General features: G+C 38.6%; 1 protein-coding gene across 4 annotated transcripts in view; it reads right to left on the reverse strand.

Moving 5' to 3' along the window:
- Positions 1-25,838, reverse strand: part of CASP8AP2 (caspase 8 associated protein 2) — a 44,969-nt gene extending 19,131 nt beyond the window's left edge. For 3 of the 4 annotated variants that reach the window (XM_082475086.1, XM_082475087.1, XM_082475085.1), the window contains exons 1-5: positions 24,442-25,837; positions 9,229-9,311; positions 4,534-4,602; positions 1,739-1,839; positions 1,104-1,178 (exon numbers count right to left, since the gene is read on the reverse strand). In XM_082475086.1, coding sequence (XP_082331212.1) covers positions 1,104-1,178; positions 1,739-1,839; positions 4,534-4,602; positions 9,229-9,311; positions 24,442-24,563 — 450 coding nt within the window. In that variant the 5' untranslated portion in view covers positions 24,564-25,837. Of the gene's footprint in view, positions 1-1,103; positions 1,179-1,738; positions 1,840-4,533; positions 4,603-9,228; positions 9,312-24,441 lie in introns of all 4 variants that reach the window. The other variant, XM_082475084.1, reaches the window with a different exon arrangement.
- Positions 25,839-26,078: the final 240 nt, after the last annotated feature.

A 26,078-nucleotide genomic window follows, 5' to 3' on the forward strand; every position in this document is an offset into this window, starting at 1 on the left:
ATTCAAAGAAGAAAACTGGCACCAAAGAAAAGCTATTTAAAGTGAAACTACTTAAAAGAGGGATCAAAGTGAAAAACCAAAATAACCAAAAAAAAACAAAAAAAAAATAAAAAAAAAATGAAAAACCAATAAATAACAAGAAAAAGAGTCATTATTTTGAAAATGGGTCATTATTTTGAAGATGATAAAATTTTTATTATATTTAACAACAGGAGGTTTAACTTGCAACAATGTACTAATTCTCAGGTGAACAAAGAATGAATTGAGGATTGACTGGCTCTTTGGGAGAGAGGGTGAAGGAAGAGAAACAACTTTACCAAAAAATAAAAATCAGAACAAGACAGGACATTCCTGACTTTGCAGCATGATCACAAAAAATGTCTCTCTGGCAAAAATTGTTAAGGCATCACCATTTTTCCCCAACAGCCATTCTAAAGCTTCACTCCTCAAACCATTCTCTTTTAAACCACCTGATACAATCTCTAAGAATTCTCTATTATTTAACTGTTAATTAGTCTAGCAGATCATTTGTCAGTATCATTTAACAAATCAAGCAGTTTTCCTTTATCAGTTTCATTGATACTGGAAATAATGCATGTTTTGCCAGATTTGCTCTTTCATTTAATATTTTTTAAACAGTTTCCTTACAACCTGCCAACACTTTAGCATTTTAATTTTAACAAAAAATTTTATTAAATTTTGGTTTAAAAAGCTGATAAGGCGGGGACTTCCCTGGTGGCACAGTGGTTAAGAATCCACCTGCGAATGCAGGGAACACGGGTTTGAGCCCTGGTCTGGGAAGATCCCACATGCCACAGAGCAACTAAGCCCGTGCGCCACAACTACTGAGCCTGCGCTCTAGAGCCCACAAGCCACAACTACTGAGCCTGCACGCCTAGAGCCCGTGCTCCGCAACAAGAGAAGCCACCGCAATGAGAAGCCCGCGCACCGCAACGAAGTGTAGCCCCTGCTCGTTGCAACTAGAGACAGCCCGTGCAGCAACGAAGACCCAACACAGCCAAAAATAAATTAATTAATTAATTAAATAAATTTATTTAAAAAAAGCTAACAAGGCAAAAATAAAATATTCATTATAATTCTACCTGTGTCTGTATTTCCTTAAACTTTTTCATCAGCTCTTTCATTTGCAGCTGACATTTTCCATATTCTACCTGCAACTGTAAGATATAAAAAGATCAAGCATCATTCTAAATTATTTTCTTAGCTTAAATGACATTTCAAAATATTTAAAACTTTGCAAATCAACCCACAAATAAGGGTATATGAGGTCTATTTCTACTAACAGATATTTAGTTAGATTACTGGTTTTTAAAGTTGGGCCTACCAATAATGTATTTTCTTTAGTTTCACATTCAATCTCCAAAGTTTAAAATTCAAATAAGGTAGAAAGAAATTTGTTTGCATGAAGTCTTGGGACAAATTATAACTTTGTATAAATCATGAAAAAATAAAATATTTTATCACACTGATTGCCTGTTGAGATTTTATATAGTCAGACACTTAAATTCAATCAAGCAAAATTATAACTAAATTTAGGCAAGCATCCAGAAAACATTGTTTTAAAAAGCAGATCTGAAGGCAGAAACTGACTTTATTCTTTTAGTCTAAGAGCTGCTTCCCAAACACAGAATGTCTATTCAATAGTAAGCTGATGTCTGCATTTCAGGAGCCACAAAAGAGCAAAGTAACTGCCCTTCAAAAGTCTGGTAATCCATACATCATTATATGTTGCCTCCTTTGCAGTTCCTTCTTCAGTCAGGATTTCTTCATATAAATCCAAACAATTTCTGGATGGTACAGATGATTTGGTAGCACTGTCTAGAACAAACAAACAAAAAAACCTTACATTAAAATATGTATTTCCAGATTCAATGAAATCCCTGTCAAATCTCCAATGGCAGTTTTCACAGAAATAGGAAAAACAATCCTAAAATGTGTATGGAACCACAAGACTGTGAATGACCATAGCAACCTTGAGAAAGAAGATCAAAGCTGGAGGCACGACACTTCCTGGTTTCAAACTATAACACTATAGTAATCAAAACTGTATTTTATTGGCATAAAAACAGACATATAGATCAATGGAACAGAATAGAAAGCCCAGAAATAAACCCAGGTATATATGGTCATAATTTATGACAAAAGAGCCAAGAATATACAATGGGGAAAGGGTAGTCTCTTCAATAAATGATGTTGGGAAAACTGGACAGCCACAAGCAAAAGAATGAAACTGGACCCTTATCTTACAGCACACACAAGAATCAACTCGAAGTGAGTTAAAGACGTGAATTTAAAACCTGCAACCATACTTAATATCTTGTAATAACCTATCATGGTAAAGAATGTTGGGAATGCCCTGGCAGTCCAGTGGTTAGAACTTCGCACTTCCACTGCAGGAGGCATGGGTTGAATCCCTGGTCATGGAACTAAGATCCCACAAGCAGCGTGACGTGACCAAAATAAATAAGTAATATAAAAAAAGAATATATATACATGTATAACTGAACCACTTTACTGTACACTTGAAACTAACACGACATTATAAATCAACTATATTTCAATAAAAATTTTTTTTAAAAACCTGAAACCATAAAATGCCTAGAAAAAAAATATATAGGGGGTAAGTTTCTGGACATCGGTCTTGGCAATAATTTTCTGAATTTGACACCAAGAGCAAAGGCAAAAGCAAAAATAAACAAGTGGGACTACATCAAATTAAAAGGCTTCTTTCTACAGAGCAAAGGAAATCATTAACAAAATAAAAAGACAACTTACGGAACGGGAGAAAATGCTTGCAATTTTTATATACATATATATCTGATTAGAAGTTAATATCCAAAATATATAAAGAATTCACACAACTCAACACAAAAAACTAAAAAATGGGCAGAGGAACTGAATAGACATTTTTCCAAAGAAGACATAAATGGCCAACAGGAACATGAAAAGGTACTTAACATCACAAATCATCAGGGAAATGCAAATCAAAACCACAATGAGGTATCATCTCACACTTATCAGAATGGCTATCATCAAAAATACAACAGATAAGTATTAGCGAAGATGTGGAAAAAAGGGAACCCTTGTACACTGTTGGTGGGAATCTAAATTGGTACAGCTACCATCAAAAACAGTATAGAAGTTCCTCAAAAAATTAAAAATAGAACTATCATATGATCCAGCAACCCCAGTTCTGGGTATATATTCAAAGGAAATAAAAACTGAATCTCAGATATCTGCACTCCTCTGTTCACTGCAGTATTATTCACAATAGCTAAGATATGGAAACAACCTAGGTGTCCACCAACAGATAAAGGAATAAAGATGTGGTATATGTGGGTGCATATATGTATGTATACATGTGCATGTGTGTAAATATATGTGCATATATAAATATATAATGGAATATCATTCAGCCATGAAAAAGGACACCCTGCCATTTGCGACAGCATGGATGAACCTTGAGGGCATTATGCTAAGTGAAATAAGTCAGAGAGAGAAAGACAAATACTATACAATATCACATGTGGCATCTAAAAAATCCAAATGCATAGAAACAGACACTGAAACGATAGTTACCAAGGGCTGGGGGTGGGGGAAAAGAGGAGATGTTGATCAAAGAGTACAAACTTCCAGCTATAAGACAAATAAATTCTGGGGATCTAATGTACAGCATAGTGATTACAGTTAATAAGACTACATTATATGATCAAAAGTTGCTAAGAGGCTAGATCTTAAAGAGATGGTAATCATGTGATGCTATGCAGGTATTAGCTAATGCTATGGTGGTAATCATTTTGCAATATTTAAGTGTATAAAAATCAATATACTGTACATCTTAAACTTACTTAATGTTATATGTCAATTATAGCTCAATAAAGCTGGGGAAAAAAGAAAAATACATGTGTTAAGCTTTTTGATGTACTGTCTACCTCTACCCAAAGGGCTCTACAGTTCTCCATCTCTTGCATTTCATCCAAATCTATACTGATTTCACAGATTAGAAATGGAAAACCAATTTACCTAAAACAAATCTGTCAACAAATCAGGTGTAAGGATCACATTTGTTTGAAGCTTTGGAAGATTTTATTACAGAAAGGTTTTCTCATTTGGACAGGTCATTAGACTCTCGGCATATCACACTCCTACTGATACATTTGAAAATATTTATAGTAACTACCCTTTTCAAAAGTTCTAATATCATGTAGCCTGTGACAGTATGTGCGGTAATATATGTAGAAACCACCATCAGTTTCGTTTTCAATGGTACAAAATATTTTTGTACAAGGTCCAATTAAATCTGAGACCTAGATGAAAAACAAACCTAAGGGCTAGTTTATTTTATTGACCAAGCTTTGGGCAAAAAAATAATTACCTGAGTATAATGATTTCAAAGAAAAGGCAGATTGCTGAGGAGCTATGAGTTACTCCAGGAATTGATAACAACAAAATAAACACTTCCAACAGACTGACCAAACAAAATGAAAGTATTTTATTATAGAATTTACATACCAGAAACAGCACTGTCCAACCCAGCATATATGTCCAAAGAACCTTCATCATTATTTTTAAGAGGAGAAGCTGCAAAAAAAAATCAAAGACTAGTTAAAACTGACTCTATGCACTTAGTGGAGTTTTTCTATTCTGACTCTGAAGGACCAGAAAAAGAAAGACTTTATTAGTCCAGTGTCAAAAAATAAAATTGTTTAGAAGCTTTTGTACATCCTTATAAACACACACATCTTAGAACACAGGTTTAGACTTAAAAACTCACTTTCAAAAACAAGCTAGCAGGGGCGGGTGTAGGGGGGGTGGTGGTGGGATGAACTGGGAGATCGGGATTAACATATATACACCAGTATGTATAAAATTGATAACTAATAAGAACCTGCTGTATAAAAAAATAAAATAAAATAAAATTCAAATATTAAAAAAAAGAAAGAAGAAAAAGAAGAAAAAAACCCCACGCTAGTAAGAAGGTTACAACTCCAATAATAGCAGAATAGTTTCTATCAGAACAATCTTCCTGCAAAAACTATAAACTCTAAACAAAATATTAAAAGCTATCTGCAGTCAACGCTCTACCACTAGACTTACTGTGGTGATTTTGCAATATATACAAACATGGAATTATTACATTGTACATCTGAAACTACTATAATGTTATATATAAATTGTACCTAAATTAAAAAAAGAAAAAATTAAAAAAAAAGCAATCTGAAGAACTAAAGAGCAATCTAAAGCAGGCAAAAACTGGAGAGGAGATGACACCTGAAAGAAGAAAACAGCACGGCATGAATTCCCTATCCCCCTTTTATTACAAGTTTTTGTGGAACGATAGGCTCTAGCTGGAGCCACACTTGGCAGTGAAAACTCAGATGGAAACTTCTAGTCCTGATAGCTTAAAGAAACAGAGAAAAAACTTTGGGGGTGATAACAGCAACTAGAAAGAGGAAATCCAGAGTGCCACAGAGAGGCCTCCTCAAATTGTACCCAAATCTGAATGACCCCCAAATTACACATGTAAAGGTTAGAACTCCCAAAAGTCCAGCTAAAGCTAAAGAAAGCTGAACAGAGATTTCAGCTGCTGTTCACCACAGGGAAGACAGAAGATTAAGTTCAGTCAAGATAAATACCTGCTAAAATTAAAAACACCAGCACTTTTCAGAGGAATATAACAGAATCCAATGTCTCTATAATATAACATTTACAATGTCCAGAATGCAATGCAAAATTACTCACTGGAAATCTTGGTTGAGACATAAAAACAACTACAAGAAACAAATGAAAATTCTAAAACTGAAAGTACAATATCTAACGTAAAAACTTCAACAGAAAAGCCAGTGAGCTTGAAGATAGATCAATAATTACTCAAATGGAAAAACAGAGAGAAAAAGATTAAAAAAAGAGAGAGAGAACAATCTTACTAACTTATAGTATATCAAAAGTTCTCACATACTATATATCTGGAGTCCCAGAAGAAAAGAGACAATGGGGAGGAAAATGATACTAGATCCTAGAAGGACAAAAATGGTAAATAACTGAGTAAATATAAAAGACTAATATTTCATCTTAATTGCTTTTAACTCCTCTTGATTTCTTTAAGATACATACAACAGTTTAAAATAAAAATTACAGCACTGTATCAAGGGGTTCATGACATCTTTAACATAAAGGGATGGATGGAGTTTAAACGCAACAATATGTACAAGATTATACAACTTACATAAAAAGATTCTTACATTTAAATAAGTAGACTGCAAAATGTTAAAGATGTATATTGCAATCCCTTCAGAAACCAATTGTAAAAAATAATGCAAAGGTGTAGCCAAAAACCTAATATATAAATTAGAATGGAATTCTAAAATATATTCAAATAATATTTGAAAGAAGGCAAGAAAATCAGAGAGAACAAAAACTGAGGAGACATACTAAAATTTTAAAATGACAGAGGGACTTCCCAGGTGCCGTGGTAGTTAAGAATCCACCTGCCCATGCAGGGGACATGGGTTCAAGCCCTGGTCTGGGAAGATCCCACATGCTGCGGAGCAACTAAGCCCATGAGCCACAACTACTGAGCCTGTGCTCTAGAGCCTATGAGCCACAACTACCGAGCCCGCGTACCACAACTACTGAAGCCCACACGCCTAGAGCCCGCGATCTGCAACAAGAGAAGCCACCGCAATGGGAAGCCTGAGCACTGCAAAGAAGAGTAGCTCCCCTCGCCTCAACTAGAGAAAGCCCGCATGCAGCAATGAAGACTGAACGCAACCAAAAATTAATTAATTAATTTGTAAAAATAAAATAAAATGATAGATCTAAATCCAATCACAATAATAAAGGACATTATTGGGTTAACTGGTAAAACTGGTATAAAGATGGTAGATTAAATAAAATTACAGTATTAGTGTTAAATTTACTGAAATTGATAATTATGCTGTTCTTATGTAAGAAAACCAACTTTTTCTTGTGACATACCCACTGAAGTATTTGGAGGTTAAGAACCATAATGTATACAACTTAGTATCAAATGGGTCAGGAAAAAATTGTGTGTGTGTGCGTGTTTAAAGAAAAAAGTATGTGCACAATGTTAAAGCCACTGGCATAAAATATTAACGAGTGTTAAGTTTGCAGGAAACCAGGTAAAGGATTCTTTGCATGTTCTTATTCTTGTAACTTTTCTGTAAGTTTGAAATTACAAATATAATAAAAGACAAGCATGAAAATGTTACAGGAATAAAAATTTTTGTGAAATCATGTTAACTGGTAAAAAGTAAAATGTCCACTGTGTGTATGACTATCAAAAAAATGTATGCATGTGGACAGGAACTTGAGAGAGAGCAATATGTAGAAATGAAAACAGTTATTTCCAGCAAATGAGATTAACAATATAGTTTTGTCCTTCAAAACAAGAGTTACAGGTGTGATAACAGTTAACCATTTGTGGGACTTCCCTGGGGGCACAGTGGTTAAGAATCCGCCTGCCAATGCAGGGGACACGGGTTCAAGCCCTGGTCTGAGAAGATCCCACATGCCACGGAGCAACTAAGCCTGTGCGTCACAACTACTGAGCCTGAGCGCCACAACTACTGAAGCCCAGTGCCTAGAGCCCGTGCTCCACAACAAGAGAAGCCACCACAAGGAGAAGCCCGCGCACTGCAACGAAGAGTAGCCCCCGCTCGCCGCAACTAGAGAAAGCCCATGCACAGCAACGAAGACCCAACGCAGCCAAAAATAAAATAAATAAATTTATTAAAAAAAAAAAAAAGTTAACCATTTGTGAATCTAGGTGAAAAGTAAAGGTGGTCATTATATTATTCTTCCCATTTTTCTGTTGGTTTAGAATTTTTCAAAGAAAAAACATCATAAGAAAAATACATAGCAGCATAACAATTTGAAACCACATCAGCAAAAAATAATTAAATAACACCAAAAAAAAAAAAAAAATAACGCTACCCAGAGTGGTTATGATGGCCATATTTCATGTGAATCCTTCCATGTCTATGGATATTAATATTTTAAAACATATATTTTGGGCTTGCCTGGAGGCGCAGTGGTTGAGAATCCGCCTGCCAATGCAGGGAACACAGGTTCGAGCCCTGGCCCGGGAAGATCCCACGTGCCACGGAGCAACTAAGCCCGTGCGCCACAACTACTGAGCCTGCACTCTAGAGCCCGTGAGCCACAACTACTGAAGCCCATGCGCCTAGAGCCAGTGTTCCACAACAAGAGAAGCCACCGCAATGAGAAGCCCACACACTGCAACGAAGAGTAGCCCCAACTCACCGCAACTAGAGAAAAGCCCACACACAGCAACAAAGACCCAATACAGCTAAAAATAAATAAATAAATAAATTTATTAAAAAACAAAACAAAAAAACCCATATATTTTAAGCAAAAATGGAATTCTACTAGACGTGTTTTACAACTGCCCTTTTCATTCTATACCATAGTAAGCATAATTCTGATCAATAAATATACAACTGTATTCTCAAAAAATTTAATGATTGTCATAGCATAATTATAATTAAGACAATAGAACTAGATAAATGTTATGTCAGGATTTGGAAGTTTAAATTCTGTATATTATTAAAAATATTTCCATTTTATGAGCTTATTTTACTACCAGGTCTTCGCTCTTTCAAACTTATCATCTATTTGTGACTGTCAATTTTTCCCTGAACAATAAACAAGTACCACTGCATTTACTGGAAGTATTAACTTCAAGAGTCACAAATACCTATCATTCATGTATACATATTATATATATGTATATATTGTATATATATGTATTTAAATATATATATTTATATATTTTTCCCCCGCCCCCTGCCCCCCCCAGCTCACGGCTTGTAGGATCTTAGTTCTCCAACCAGGGATCAAACCCAGGCCCAGGCAATGAAAAAGTGAAAGCACGGAGTCCTAACCACTGGACCACCAGGGAATTCCCCATATATTTTTTGATGTAACAATAAAAATCATTACTGCTTACATTGGCAAAGCCAATGTAAGAGGCCTGAAAGCATACAATAATAAGAAAGTTCTCACTTACTAAGCACTTTCTATTTGTCAAGCATTTTTATTGTATTAAATTCATTTATGTGCGGGGAGAAAAAGTTGATAATGACAGTGTTTTCAATGAGAATAACTAAATGACTTTGTAATTAAATAAGTAAACTTAGAAAGACAATTAAAATGAGCTCTTACCAGAAAAGACATCAAATAAACTTGTTCCATCACCATTGTCATCATCTGCTGCCATGATCCTATTTCTTTTTGATAGTCGCCATCTAAAGTATTAAATATAAATATTCTCCACTGTTAAAATCAACCTCACAATTCAGAGACTAAACTTAGCTTTAAGTTAAAAGACAACTTTCAAATTTGGACACACTGACAATGTTCACTCTATTGTGATTTTTTTTTTTTTTTTAATATCTAACATTTTCCAAAAGCTAAAACTAGAAAACAAAAATCTTAAACTTGCTGATATGGTTAACTCATGCCACAAAGTAAATGATGCTAATTTTATAAAGTAGACCAAAATATAAATTAACCTGTATACTTAAATAAGCCAACTATCATAAGAGTGCAACTATACGGTGAGTTCTGTGAGTCCTCTTAGCAAATCATCAAACCTGGTGGTGATCTTGGGGACTCTAGACACACGTGTTTTCACCAATAAGGGAGTAAGATGGGCAAAGAGCGAAGAGTTCGATACTATACTAGGTTGGTAAAGGTGTGGGAAAAGAGTGATGTATATACTCTAATACATCAAGTGTATACTGGTACAAGCTCTATGGAGGCAATACGGCAATAGCTATCAAGTTTCTAAATGCAAACACTCTTTGACCCAACAATTTCATATCTAGTAATTTGCTCTACAGATATACAAGCACATGATCACAAAAATGCGTATACCAGAATATTCAATGTAGCACTGTTTGTAGCAGCAAGACTAGAAGCAACGTAAGAATCCAAAGCAGTAAAAAAAAAAAAAAAAAAAATCTGACTTATCTGACATTCTCCATTCTGCCCGTAAAATACATGAATGTTGCCTATGGTCAAAGAACTATGGCCACTGTGGCTTCTTGGGGTCACTAAGGCTACCTGTGCCTGCACACTTCTGCTCCTACCAACTGAGATAGTCACTTACCAACAACCAGGTGCATTTATTATCAAACCCAATTATGTTTATTTCCTTATTTTTCTAAGTAATAGTATGATGAAAGATTACATTACCAAAGGGAGTTATTTTCCAGTGAAAACTAGGCTGAATGTTCTGGAAAGACTAAAAGGCGAGTAGCAAGACACTCACAGTTACTGTCAAATCAAGTAAGGGTGAGATAATCCAAAATACTGGAAAAGAAAATCTAGTCTGTACTCAGACTGACTCAGAAGTATCGAATTTCTTTCTCTAATGAAGAAAATGCTGGAAATCATAAGCAAAGTCTTATAGGTGTGCAAGAAAGAAGTCAGAACTCTAACCATTGGATGTATACTCAAAGAAAAGGTCGTGGTTCTACCACAACAAATACAACTTATATATTATTCCTTTAAATAAAATTAAGGTATATGTATATCTTTTTTTTCTTTATTCCCCACATTCCCCATTTTTTCCAAACAGCTGAGTTGATTAATCAACTGTTATAATATACCTTGTGCAATAATTACAAAAGGCATAAATGGCATAATCACATTTGGCAAATAACACAACTGACTCTTGGTAAAGCAAAACTCAACTGATGGAGCAGAAACTCACAGGCTTCCTGACGGTAATCAACTCCTAGCTGTAAACTGTCACACGGAGAGGGGAGCATCAGTCAATGGGTTTTTTACAAAATGGAGATCAATTAATCTAAAGATTTGGTTAAAAAGATGATTCGGTTAAACTGATCAAATAGATCAAAGCTTTCATTGCATCTCATTTCACACAGTTTTAGTTTTTACTACTAAAAAAGGATTCTACTTGTCTTGGTAAATTAAAACTGGGAAATACAAGAGATCTAACAAATCCTGGATCTTTTGTTCCTCATCTGTCTTAAATTTTCTCCAATTGTTCATGGGATCTTTGTCTCCAAACCTTAATTTCTAGGCCCCTATCACCAAATATATATATATATATATATATATATATATATATATATATATATATATAATATATATATATTAATTACTTATAAATTTAAGAGAAAGTGACCATTTCTTAGTCACATCATATGTAGCATTATGAGATCTTCAAAATTGTTTCTGAGAATAATGTATCTACATAGTAACATAAAGAAGTTGTCAAAAGAATATGTGTGGTTTCTCACTATGTACTATACATAAAGTTAAAGGAATTGTGGCAATTATGATGTCTCTTTATTCCATATCTACCCTGTGTGATAATGGACGTAAGCCTTGAAAATATTTCTCTTTTGCTAACTGGTACTACGTACAGCCTTGTCACTAGAGAGTGCTGGAGGGAGACTGGAAAGGAAGCCGGTTTCTCCTCCTAGTTTCAATGTGCCTGGCTAGCCAGGCTCCTGCAGGGCAAAGCTTTCTCCAGCATTCAGTTCCTGCAGTAGACAGTTTCTCCAGCACTAGGTTCCTGCAAGGGCACAATTTTTCTGCATGCTTGCCTCCTATACGTAAGGTTGCTATTACAATGGGCTCCTGCAGGACACAGCTTTCTCCTGCTAGGCTCATGGAGAGGGCAGCTTCTCCAACTCTTGGATCCCACAGCACCTGACAGCCAGCAGCATCCAGGAGCTTCCCCATGCACCTCCTGGCCAGATTCAAAGCAAGGTCACTAGAAAGGCACTTAGCAACTTCTCCACCATCCAATTAGCCCTGGCCACATTCTTTCCAATGAGGGGGAGACAGCTCTTCTTTGGATGATCTATCTCAGCCCTAAAGGTAGTGGCTGATCCTTATATCTGCTAGTCCTACATTCCTTAGGGTTATCTTTAACTCTTTACTAAACAATTCCCAGTTATTCCAACCCTCTGTTAATAACGCTTTCTCTTTTCAAATTACCATGTGGTTTTTGTCTCCTGATTGGACCTTGTCTGATACAGGTAAGCAGTCACAATAGAGGTTTTAACACACTCTTCTCTGCTAATAAAGCAGTTAAAGAGATTTAAAGATACAGCTCTGAACACAAAATTGACAGGTTTGATCTGATGATTTTTACTGATATATTACCTACAGTAAAAGAACTTATATTACTTTCAAGCATATTTATAAAAACTGACACTATATCATAATAGAGCTAGTTTCAACAAATTTCATAAAAGTGCTTTTATCAATAAAATTTGAAATTAACTGCATTTTCAAATTTCCCAATTCCTTTAGAAATTTACAAACATAGGTCAAAGAACAAACATTAATGGGAACTGGGAAATACATAGAACTAAATAACAATGAATACACCACAGAACAAAATATTTGTGGGGTACAATCAAAATAGTACTTTTAGAGGAAAAGTTATAGCATTAAATAAATTTATAGGAAAAGAATACAAAATATTGAGGTCAACATTCAACTCAAGAAAAAGAACAAAGTAAACTGAAAGAAAGAAACACATAAAAAAGAGAAATTAATAAAAAGAAACAAACACTACAAAGATGAATAAAAATAAACACTGGCTCTTTGAAAAGACAAATCAAATAGGCATATGCCTGGCAAAACTAATAAAGAAAAAGAAAGAAGGCACAAACATTAGGAATAAAAAAGGAGTGACAGCTTCACATATAGCAGAGATTAAGTTATTAACAAAATATATTTGAAAGTTCAATGAAATGGATAGTTTTTTAGAAAAATGTAACTTGCCAAAACTGAAGAAACAGAAAATATGTACACATCTAGGAGGATTAAATTATTTGATACAGTAATTAATCTACTCATAAAGAAACTACTAAACCCAGACAGTTTTACAGGTGAATCCTATCATACCTTCAAAGAACAGATAAACCATAATCTATCCCAGACAACAGACAGGAAAAAAAGAAGGCTGAGAGACAAATAAGTTTATAAGGTTAGTATAGTCTAGACATCAAAACTGGGCAAAGACAGGGCAAAACAGGAAAATTACAAGACAGGAAAACTACAAGTCAATCTTTCTTACGAACATACGAATAGCCTTTAAAAAAAAATTAGCCAGCTGCAGCCAGCAAGACATCAAACAAAAAAGAAAAACAAAAATACACTACGGACAAGTAAGATTGATTCCCAAAAATGCTAGGATAGTATAGCATTAAAAACTCAATTCATATAAGCACTGTCTTCTAGTCGGTAAAGCTGCTTCCCAGCAGGGCATGAGTTGTTAGTTCTGATACTGTTATATGTGTATATTGGAATTGAACAATTTAAATAGATGGGTGGTAGATGGTGGGAGCCAGGTTTCTTGCTACTTAAGTGGAAGGTTACAGAAAAGCAAGAGAACACACTAAAAATGATCCCTGTGGTAATGGATTATAGTTGAAGACATCAGTGAGAACTCACATTTAACTTAACATGGATACAGATGATTATATACAGAAATATTTACAGGTATATGTATATACATGAGTTAGTAGACACATATGTACTATTTCTTTGCTCCACCAGCAAAGCAGCAATAAGCATAACAAGTATCCATATCTTGGCTTCTAATACTATTCTCCATTAAGATGGACCAGGGCTTCTTGAAGAAATGGCTGATTCTAAGACAGGGCCAGAAAATGCATAAGATGAACATGGAGCATCTTACAGTGCAAGAAAGTAAGGAAGAGTCAAAAAAAAAAACTAACAGAGGTATGTCAAAGAGGCACTGGAACCAACTGAAAGAGCTCTCAACAGCCAAAGCTGGAACAATTTGAGCAACAAATTAAAATAGTACTGGATTATAACCCACAGCATAAAATAAACATACATGGTCCACACTGATATAAGTAAATTAGTAAATGGAGAAGAAACAAATCTTCCATGCAGAATTCCAAATAAATTATGCTGATACTCCACTCTAAAGCAGGCAGGGCCTAACTTCCCACTCCTCAAATGAGGGCTGTGCACTGTGACTTATTTCCAAAGGGTAGAGTATGGAATTGGGTGGGGGGCTAACTTTATGGTGAAGAAACCTGACAAACATTACTTCAGTCAAATGATCAAGCCAACATCAACAGTCATAAATCATGTTGATAATATGTACTCTTGATATGGTATGATGAAAATGGCACTTTACCTTTGATCTTCCCAAAACCCATAATCTCAGTCTAATGATGAGATAAACATCAAATTCCAATTAGAGGAGCATCCTACAATATACCTGTCTAGTACTCCTCAAAACTGCTAAGGACACCACAAACAAGGAATGAGAGAAAATGCCACAGTCGAGAGGAGCCCAAGAAGACATGACAACTAAATGTAATATGGTGTCCTGAAACAAAAAAAAGGATAGATATTGGGTAAAAATAAAGGAAATCTGAATAAACTATGGACTTCAATTAATAATAATGTATCAATTTTTTCATTAATTATAAGAAATTATCGTAAGATATTAATAGCAGTGAAAACTAGGGGGTGTAGGGTGACATATGGGGGTTCTCTGTACTTCCTTATTTTTCTGTAAATCTAAAACTGATCCAATAATAGTCTACTAACTAAAAATTAGTATATTTCATGCTAGATTAGAAAAGAAAAAATATGATCATCTCAACATCTGCACAGGAAGGGCATACAATAAAGTTCAACACTAACTATCAGCAAAGTTGGAGTTTATGAAAGTTTAAGATGGGACCTTTCAGGAATTCCTTTGCGGTCCAGTGGTTAGGACCCCAACTCTATGCTTACACCGCAGGGGGCACGGGTTCGAGAACTAAGATCCCACATGCTGGGCAGCGCGGCCAAGAAAAAAAAGATGGGAACTTTCATAAGCTGATAGAAGACATATTTATACTAAAAAAAAACAAAGCCCCTCACATTGGGATTTCCCTGGTGGTGCAGTGGTTAAGAGTCCACCTGCCAATGCAGGAGACATGGGTTCGAGCCCTGGGCTGGAAAGATCCCACATGCCGCAGAGCAGCTAAGCCCATGCGCCACAACTACTGAGCCTGTGCTCTAGAGCCCACGAGCCACAACTACTGAGCCTGTGTGCCACAACTCCTGAAGCCCACGTGCCTAGAGCCCATGCTCCAGAACAAGAGAAGCCACTGCAATGAGAAGCCTGTGCACCGCAATGAAGAGTAGCCCCCGCTTGCCGCAACTAGAGAAAGCCCGTGTGCATCAACAAAGACCCAATGCAGCCAAAAATAAATAAATAAATAAATTTACTTATTTAAAAAAAACAAAACCCTCACGTTAATCATCATGCACGATGTTGAAACCATAGAAGCATCTCCTTCAAAGTCAAGCTTGCTTCTATTAGCGAAAAGAGTAAAACATGAAATGAGACAGAACTGGAAAGGAAGAAACAAAGCTGCCATTATTCACACTATGATCACCTATGCAGAAAATCTACAAATTATTAGAACTGGTAAGAGTTTCTCAAAGTCGCTGAATGTAAGATTATACACAAAAAGCAACAGGTTTCCTATATGACAGCAAACAGTTTTTAAACATAACTGATAAGAAGATATTATTTACAACAACAAAACTATAAGGTACATAGGAATTCATCTAATATAAGACCTTATGGAGAAAATAATAAAAGATCTAAATCAGAGATTTGAAAACCTTTTCTTCTTCTTCTTTTTTTTTTTTTTTTTCTGGCCATGCCGTGAGGCATGCGGGATCCTAGTTCCCCGACCAGGGATTGGACCTGCCCCCTACAGTGGAAGTGCAGAGTCCTAACCACTGGACCTCCAGGGACGTCCCCTGAAAACCTTTTCTTCTTAAAGGGTCAGGAAGTAGGCATTATATGCTTGTAGACCATCTGGTCTGTCACAAGGACTTAACTCTGCTGCTGTAGCTCCAAAACAACCATAGACAACTCGTAAATGAATAGAGGCAGCTGTGTTCCAATAAAACTTTATTTACAAGAACAGGCAGCCTACCTCTGCTCTAAATGACAAAATATGTCTCAATCATTTTGAGGAAAACTCAACATCAAGGTTGGCAAATTCTCCCTAACTTTATCAACTCAATGCAATCCCAAACTTAACAAGCTGACCATAAAATTCAAATTGAAGTGCAAAGGGCCTCGGAGAGTCAGGACATATTTTATTTTGATGGGGAGAGAGTAAATTTTTTATTGAAGTATAACATAAAAATAGAAAAAAGCACAAATCATAAGTAGACAGTCCTATATTTTTCACATACTGAACACATCCACGGAATTACCACTCAGATCAAGAAACAGACCAGGGCTTCCCTGGTGGCGCAGTGGTTGAGAGTGTGCCTGCCAATGCAGGGGACATGGGTTCGAGCCCTGGTCTGGGAAGATCCCACATGCCACGGAGCAACTGGGCCCGTGAGTCACAGCTACTGAGCCTGCGCGTCTGGAGCCTGTGCTCCGCAACAAGAGAGGCCGCGATAGTGAGAGGAACGCGCACCACAATGAAGAATGGCCCCCGCTCGCCGCAACTAGAGAGAGCCCTCGCACAGAAACGAAGACCCAACACAGCCAAAAATAAATAAATAAATAAATTTTAAAGAAACAGACCATTACCAGCACGCTAGAAGTACTCTTTGGGCCCCCTTAAAGCCACTATCCCCTCCCAAATGTTGGCAAAAACGTGTGGAGAATAAAAGCATACACATTGCCGAGGACTTGCTTGGTAGGAGGGGAAGGACTTGCATGTCAATGGAGGAGAGGGAGGTATCTGTGGAGATCTCTGTAGATTCCAAATGAGAATATTAACCTTGGAGGAAAGGCAGACATGGAGAACTGTAAATAAAACAGCCTAGTTGAAACAGACCTAAGAGCAGGATTGGGAGACAAAACTAAAATTTCATCAGTGTCAAACAGAAGATACTAAATGTCAAACCAACGTATCTGGTCTTGAACTTCCAGAAGATAGGAGCACTGAATGTTTCTGAGTTAGTACATTGGTATAAAGAAAGGAAAGAGGAAGACTAATGTGTGGAATGAACTGGAAAGACAAAAGTGTAGGAAAAGAAACTGGGAGGGAGGCTACTATAAAAGTCCACATGATAAGACTTAACCCAAGACGGAGACAGTCAGAACGAAAAGAGTGATTACGTGAGGCACAATAATGGAAGAAAGTAAATTACGTAAGTGCCTGGATATGGAAAATATAAACTATCATCTCCGGCCTCAATTCACTCTCAAGCTAAAAGCTTCCATTATCTTTGACTCTTTCTTAGCACCACACTCACCTTCAAGCAGTCACAAATTCTTAGTGATTTTTAAGTCTCTCAAATTTAGTGTCTCCTTTGCACTCAGTCACTGTTCCAGTTTCAGATACAATTATTTCTCACTTAAATTATTATAAAAGTCTCCTAGCTAGTTTCTACACTACCAATATCTTTTTCCTCTTACCATTTTCCACACTGAGGCCAAAATCAACCCTGTTTATGTCTAGCCTGTGTTTCTCTCCCAGGTCAGAAACCTTCAACAGCTACCCCAAATAAAATTATCAAGTTGAGCTTCCCTAGCGCATAAACCCAAGGCCTTTCTAGAAATGTCTATGAGTGCTTTTCTATTTCTCACTGTTCCCCTCACATACTCCAGCCACAGCCACCACAGCACGTTTCTGTAATGCAAGTTAGCACATACATTATTGAGAAATAGAGAAATGATGTCAGTATAACCCAGAAATTACGTTGGTTCAGATGGGGTTCTTTCCAAGGATGTTAAAGTTTTGCACCATTAATGAACAGCAGCTAAACACAGCAAGCAAGAAGGAATCTAGTCCTGTACATGCCACCCTTACCCTAGATACCCATCACTCCCCTTTCTTCCTCTAGTCTCAGTACAGCCGCAGGCTCTGTCTTGCATGGGCTTAAGCTTGGTTTCCCTCAATCTTTGTGGGAAGGAGGATGGGGGACAAAGCCAAACACAAGGCAATGAGCCAGAGCCATCCATTCCAGCATCACAAGATTTCACATGAAGCCTGCATCTGCCTCTGTACCTACAACCTCTGATGTTTATGTCCCTCTTCTTGTTGCCGCAATCCTTCCTTATTCCTCCTTCCATCAAGCTATCTTCATCCTTATTTTTTCTTGAGGAAAAGACCTATATTTACTGAGATACTTATTTACTAGGAATTTAACATGTCTTTTAACTGTGCCGATATTTTAATTACAATTGATATTGTTCCTGTTGCTGCTCCAGTAATATGAGTAGATAGGCTTTGAGTATTCTGCTCCTATTTTTCCCATAAACCCTGTTTTAGTGAGTGATTTTGCAGAAGTAAAGGTTTTTCAAGAATACATATAACATTAGAGCAGAAATATCTGTACTTGCAGTTCCTGAAATATGCCATGTACTTCAACTCCACAATATCTTGCTCATTCTGTTTCCTCACCTGGACTGCTCATCCCCTTCCCAAACCCAGCTACCACACAAAAAATAAATTAGGGACTTCCCTGGTGGCACAGTGGTTGAAAGTCCGTCTGCCAATGCAGGGGACACGGGTTCGAGCCCTGGTCCAGGAAGATCCCACATGCCGCGGAGCAACTAAGCCCATGCACCACAACTACTGAGCCTGCGCTCTAGATCCTGCGCGCCACAACTACTGAGCCCACGAGCCACAACTACTGAAGCCCGCACGCCTAGAGCCTGTGCTCCGCAACAAGAGAAGCCACTGCAATGAGAAGCCCACGCACTGCAACTTAAGAGTAGCCCCCGCTCACCGCAACTAGAGAAAGCCCACACGTAGCGACAAAGACCCAATGCAGCCAAAAAAAAAACTATTTAGAGGCATAGTTAATTCCCAATCCCTTATTCTATCAACATGCTGAACATGTCATTATTGCATTTACCAATCTCTACTGGAATCATCTGCCTTCTAAAGTTTTCCTTAAACTTTAACATGCATCAGAAAATCCTGGAGAAGTTTCATAAGGCACAGCATTAAGATCACAATGCTTGTGATGGCCCCAGGGACTGAAAGCAGGGTCTGGCCCCTGCAAACTCCTCTCCCTGACTCTTCCTCTAGTGCCTCTTTCAGGTGCTCACATGCACATTGGTCCTTCCTGCCTCAGGAAATTTGCAGATGCTGTTCCTTCTACCTAAATAAGCTCTTCACCACCATCACCTAGTTCTCTCCCCTAAATCAGTTAGACTTCAGCTCAGATGTCACTTCTTCCAGGAGATCCTCCCTGTCTCCTGTCTCCCTCTCTTCACCAGCCTGATGGGGCCATGGTAGGCCTATCCCAGGATCCCCAAGGACCTTGTAGGTTATGTTAAGGCATTTACTCTTCTATCTAGAAGAGAATAGGGAGCCACCAAAGTGTTGCCGGCCAGGAAAAATAAGATCAAATATGCTGGTAGGTCTGGGGCTAGAGAATTACGAACAGCAGCAAGCAGCTTACTTGGGACACAGATGACCCTTGCTCAGCAAGCAGTGGCCTCATCCTACCTCCCCAGGGTACCTCCAGTAATTCCCTATGGTAGTGTTTTCCAGAATGGGACATGACTATCACTGGGGGCTCTAGGGATAACTTTAGTGGCATATAACCAAATATTTTTCAAAGATTAACATATTTATTTCAATGGGGATTCAAAAATAAAACTTGCATTCTAAACCCATGATTTCATGGCTATTATTGCTTAGGACAAACTTCATGAGGTTGATACTCAACTGACTAACTAAAGCTTGGGGCCTCTTGTTCAAGTCAAACTTGCCAAGTACCCTGAAAAATCCCTCCACTTCTTTCTCTATACAACTCTCCTGCCTGAAATGTCCTTCCAACCCCCTGCTTTGGAAATTCTACATACCCTTCAAGGTCTCAGTTGAATCCCCACTCAGGAAAGTGGCCTTCAATTAGGGTAGGAGATTGGCATAGTGGTTAAAAACTAAGGCTTATCAAATGTAAATTTTGGACTTTGGGTGATAATCAGGTATCAATGTACCAATGATTGTGTATCAATGATGTACAATGTTCACTAATTGTAACAAATGCACCACTCTGGTGTTAGATGTTGATAGAGGGAGGAAGTTGTGTGTTGGCGCAGGAAGCATATGGAAACACTCTGCATTTTTGCTCAATTTTGCTGTGAACTTAAAAATGCTCTAAAAAATAAAGTCTATTAAAAAAAAGAAAGAAAAGAAAAACCTGGAGAAGTTAAAACACAAGATTTGATGGGCCCATCTCTAAAGTTTCTGATTCAGTAGGTCTGAGATGAGGCTTGAGAATTTGAATTTCTAAAAAGTTCGCAGGTAATGCTGCTGGGGATCACACTCTGAGAACTGTTATTTTAGACCAGTGCTGTCCAATAGAACTTTCTATGATGATAAAAAATGTTCTATATCTGAGCTGTCCAGTATGGTAGCTACTAGCCACATGTAGCTATTGAGTACATGAAATATGCACAGTGTGAATGACTGTTCGTTTCCTATTGCTGCTCTACCAAATGACCACAAACTTCAAGGCTTAACACGAATTTATTACCTTACAGTACTGGAGGTCAGAAGTCTCACTGGTCTAAAAATCAAGGTTCAGGAGGGCTGCATTCCTTCTGGAGGCTATAGGGGAGAAACTGTTCTTTGCTCTTCCCAGCTTCTAGAAGCTGCCTATGTTCCTTTGCTGGTGGCTCCTTCTCCCACCTTCAAAGCCAATAGTGTGACATCTCCTCACCTCTTGACCTCTGCTTCCATGGTCAGACTTGCTCCCCTCCCCACCTTCCTCATGCTTCTGTCATCACATGGCCTTTCCTGTCACTTACTCGCCTGGTTTCCTCTTAAGGACACTTATGATAATACTGGCCAACTGGATAATCCAGGATACTCTCCCCATTTCAAAATCCTAATCACATCTGCAAAGTTTCTTTTTTCGGGGGGGGGCCGGCGCACCACGTGACTTGCGGGATCCCAGTTCCCCAACCAGGGATTGAACCCATGCTCCCTGCAGTGGAAGCACAGAGTCCTAACCACTGGACCTCCAGGGAATTCCCTCCAAAGTTTCTTTTGCCATGTAAAGCAACATATTCATAGTTTCCTGGGATTAGAACATGGACATATTGGGGAATCCATTATTCGGCCTAACACACTGAGGTTGATGTTTAAATTGTAATTAATTTTAATTAATTTAAAGTTAAGGGACTTCCCTGGTGGTCCAGCAGTTAAGACTCCACGCTCCCAACGCAGGGGGCCTGGGTTTGATCCCTGGTCGGGGAACTAGATCCCACATGCTGCAACTAAGAGTCCGCCACAACTAAAAAGATCCCACATGCCGCAACTAAAGATCCCGCACACTGCAAATAAGATCCCACATGCTGCAACTAAGACCCAGAGCAGCCAAAAAAAAAAAAGATGATTAAAAAAAATTTTAAGTTAAAGAGGGAATTCCCTCTTTAACTTTATTACAATTTAATTACAATTACAATTGTGGTTATTACAATTTAATAACAAATAACTAGCTCTAAATGCTATTGGGCCCTTGTAAAAAGGTATCCGAATACTTTCCTAAGGTGACAAGCTCCTAGACATCAATATCTTATTTTCTACAACTGCAAAGCAGTTTGGATTAAACATTTGATAGGCAAACACAAGGAGGTCGGGATAGAGAGAAAGAACTGCCACAAAAAGTAGGGGTACCAGATCAGATTTATAGACTCCTCTGCTGCCCCTCAGTGCTTGAAAATTACGATATGTTTGTACTAAAAAACAAATCAACAGTCAGCAATAAGATGCTAAAGTTAATAAAGTAAACACATTCCTGTAAGTCCAAGCTCACCAAGTCCAAAACCAAAAAAGATCACCTTTCTATCAACATTCGTCACCTCCTGACATTGCTACTTCTTTAAGTAGCATCCCTACAGATGCTACCCTACAACGCTTCTCCCATGTTTCCTCATTCTTGCTATCGAAATTTGTTTCAGACCCCCCACTGTAGCTAGTTATCTCCCCTCTCCAAACACATGTTACACACAACAGTTGGGTTAGTTCTTCCAAAGCAATCCTGCTCATCTCACTTCCTGCTCAAAAACTTTGTATTACTTCCCAATGTCTACTGAATAAAGTCAAGAAAGGCACCTACCTTTCTAGCCCTATCACTCACTATCCCAAGGTTTCCAAAACCCCAAGGTTCAGTGAAACTGGGTTTGTGTTCGTAAACACACTTCCTGACACCATCTCCCCACATCTATTTAAAAGCCCACAAGCAAGCCTGGGTTTGAATACCCAGAGGTCAGAATGTGAGAATTGAGATTTTAGAAAAGTCCAGTGATATAATTACAATACTTGGGCTTCATCCACTATGGAATGAGGGAACCACTGAAGGCTTTTAAAGCAGAGAAATATCATGATCAAATCTGCTTTTCAGACATTCAACTCTAGCAAGAAGAGTATAGAAAATATTAGTGGCAAGGGAGATAGAAAATGCTATTAAAACATGCAGGAGAAGGGTTTCCCTGGTGCGGCAGTAGTTGAGAATCCACCTGCCAATACAGGGGACATGGGTTCGAGCCCTGGTCTGGGAAGATCCCACATGCCACGGAGCAACTAAGCCTGTGCGCCACAACTACTGAGCCTGTGCTCTAGGGTCCGCGAGCCACAACTACTGAAGCCCCTGCGCCTAGAGCCCGTGCTCCACAATGAGAGAAGCCACCGCAATGAGACGCCCACGCATGGCAACTAAGAGTAGCCCCCGCTTGCCGCAACTAGAGAAAGCCCGCGCGTAGCAACGAAGACCCAACACAGCCAAAAAAAAGTGCAGGAGACAATGAGGGATGATTAAGTTATTAGTAGTGGAAATAAAGACTAGGAGCAGACCTGAAAGATTTCTGTAGCAGAATCAAAAAGATTTAAGGGAAAGGGTATTCAAATATCCAATCTTGCCCATTTCAAAACCACAGCCTGAGCTGTCTTTTCAAAATGAAAATCTGATGTTTCCTCCTCTGCTTAAAACCCTTCAGTGCTTCCAGCTGATCTTAGGTTAAAAAACAAATTTTGTCACAATTCTTCTTACCAAGCCCTGAGTGACCCGGCCTTTCACCACTCCTCTAGGGTTATTCTGCAGCATTCTCCCCCATTCTCTGCTCTGATCATATTGGCCTTCCTTCAGCTCCTAGAACACACTGTTTGTCCCTCCCACCACAGCGCCTCTGCAGGGAGTGTTCTTTCCTCACTGTTCTCCTTCACTCAACTCATCTGTGTGTCATACTGTGGCTTAAGTAATGTTTGAGCCTTCCCTGGCTACCCTTTCTCTCCACTAGGTCAGGTCCTCTGTTAAATATTCTTATACCACTTTTTCCTTTCTCTACATGGCCTCTTTTCAGTTTATGATGATATTTTTTGTGGGATTCCTAGAGAAATATTCACCTCACCCGCTAGGCTATAAGCTCCACCAAGAACAGGCCTGGCTCTGTTCTGTTCACCATTGTATCCCCAGCTCTCAGCCCAGAGCCTGACAGGTTGGTAGGTAATAAAAAAATATTTACTAAATTAATCAAAATCCCAATTTGTTACAGACAACTCTGCAGTTCCTAGCTTGAATAACAAGGTAGTCATGCTTTTAACTGAAATGGAGAACCAAAGAAGCCATGTTGAATTATCTGTCGAACATCCAGCAGAAAATGTCTAAATAGACAGTTGGAAAATGGAGTATATAGCACAGAAGACAAGACATAATTGCTACTATTTGCAACAGCCAAGACATGGAAACAACCTAAAAGTCCATCGAGAGATGAATGGATAAAAAAGATGTGGTACATATATACAATGGAATACTACTCAGCCCATAAAAAAGAATGAAATATTGCCATCTGCAGCAACATGGATGGACCTAGAGATTGTCATACTGAGTGAAGTCAGAAAGAGAAAGCCAAATACCATATGCTAGCACTTATATGTGGAATCTAAAATATGATGCAAATGAACTTATTTACGAAACAGAAACAGACTCACAGACATAGAAAACAAATTTATGGTTATCAAAGGGGAAAGGGGGTGGGGAAGGGATAAATTAGGAGTTTGGGATTAGCAGATACACACTACTATATATAAAATAAACAACAAGGTCCTATAGCACAGGGAACTATATTCGATATCCTATAATGAAGCATAATGGAAAATAATATGAAAAAGAATATATATATATACATATACATAAATATATAACTAAATCACTGCTGTACACCAGAAACTAGCACAACATTGTAAATCAATTATACTTCATCAATTAAAAAAAAAGATATAATTGCTGTAGCCAAGATTACTCTTGAAATTATAAAGGCCAGTGATTCTCTTGAAAAGGAAAAGAGGAAGGAGGGGAGGAAAACTTATGTATCAGAATCTCTTGCAAAGAACGATTTTTCACACTTGCTCTCACCTTTCCCCAAATGAGGATCTCAATATACAATGAGAGTTGCTTGTGATAGGAGAGTTGCACCTAAGTGAAGAGGCAAAATTTTCAAAGTTGAGAACCAAGAAAAGAATTGCAAGCTCACTCATAATCTTTTGAGGAACAATCCCAATGGATTCAGATGTGAAGCCGAAGCAGATGAGAGAAGGATCACCTAGACTTTTGTGAGAGGACAACGTCTTTAAGAGACAGTCTGAAGGAAGTTTCCTTTAAGAAAAAAATCGAGGGAATGAAATAAACATTTGTAGTGAAAAACAAAAACGTGTAGAGAAAGAGTCAGGGGAGAGGGAGAGGGTATTTTTAGGCTCATGGGAAACACTTTATCTAATACAGCAAGACCCCTAAAAAGATGTAAGGGGAAAAGAATAACAAACGCCACATATACTGTACACTATGTGCCAGACACTGGCCTAAATGCTCTAAATACATTATCAATTTACTTTAAATACTCCCAAAAGTCCTATGGGGTACAGACTATTCTTTTTCCCAATTTACAGATGAGGAAACAGATAAGAGAAACTTGCCCCAAGGTCAAACAGCTGGTAAAAGGCAGATCTGGGCTTAGATCCCAGCTGTCTCTAAAGCCATATGACAAAATCAAGAACATTCATTGGAGAGAAGAGTGTAACAAATTTTTTAACGGGCGATCTCTTGTAAAATGGCAAGAAACGCCAGGAGATAACTGGAGTATGGGGATTCTGGCCCTGAAGGCCTCTGTCCGCCTCCTATCAAAGGAGCCCTGAGTGAGATGGGGGAGGGGTCCTGAAAAGAGGCAAGGTTTGGAACTGGAGCTGTGGACAACGGGAGAGACCAGAGAAGAATCAGAATCAATGCCAACTTGATGCCTGAAGCGCAAATCCTGAGATTCTACGAATTACACATTCACATCCGATTTAGGGCCTACTATGTGTTAGGCATGGCTCTCTTCGCTGTAGAGATTAAGATAAACAACTTCTCTGGGCGTAACAGAAGCGGAAACAACCAACATCAATGATCACCAGACACAGGAAAAACCCATTCCTCCAGAGAATCCCATCCGAAAGATTTAATTTAAGAGTACATTCCAAGGGAAGATTGGTTTTGGGGGGGAGGGGCAGGAAGAGCGGTCGAAAGGACACTTCCTACCTGCGCTCACCTTCGCCCCCGCCCCTGCCCGGATACTCTCGAGGGACCACAGAGGGATTGGGGGTGAAAGCCCAGAAGCTGCATCCGAGGGCGGCGGGAACGCGGCTTCCTGGGAGCCCCGGACATCAGACGCGCCATCCCCCCGCCACAGACTCCGCCGCTGCCTTTAACTCCCTGGCTCCCCGGACGCCGCCGGCCTCCTCTCAGAGTACTACCGCGCAGGGCAACCTCTTCCCCAGCAGCCCCGCGCAGACCAGAACCCCGAAGCAACTTACCCGCCCCGCCTGGCCCAAGGTAGCCTAGGGTCCTTTCTGAACACCGAGGTCTCTCTGGCGTCTCCACCAATGCCAGCGCGCTATCAGCACGTGGAGGCGGGATTGAGCTCCCAAGGCCAATCAGATCAGACGCAAGGCACGTCCCCGGCGCACATTCCTAGTTCCCGCCTTTGGGAGGGATTAAAAAAAACACAGTTGGCGCCA

The sequence above is a fragment of the Balaenoptera physalus genome (genome assembly GCF_965194825.1).
Source record: "Balaenoptera physalus genome assembly, chromosome: 9".
NCBI classification, from domain to species: domain Eukaryota; kingdom Metazoa; phylum Chordata; class Mammalia; order Artiodactyla; family Balaenopteridae; genus Balaenoptera; species Balaenoptera physalus.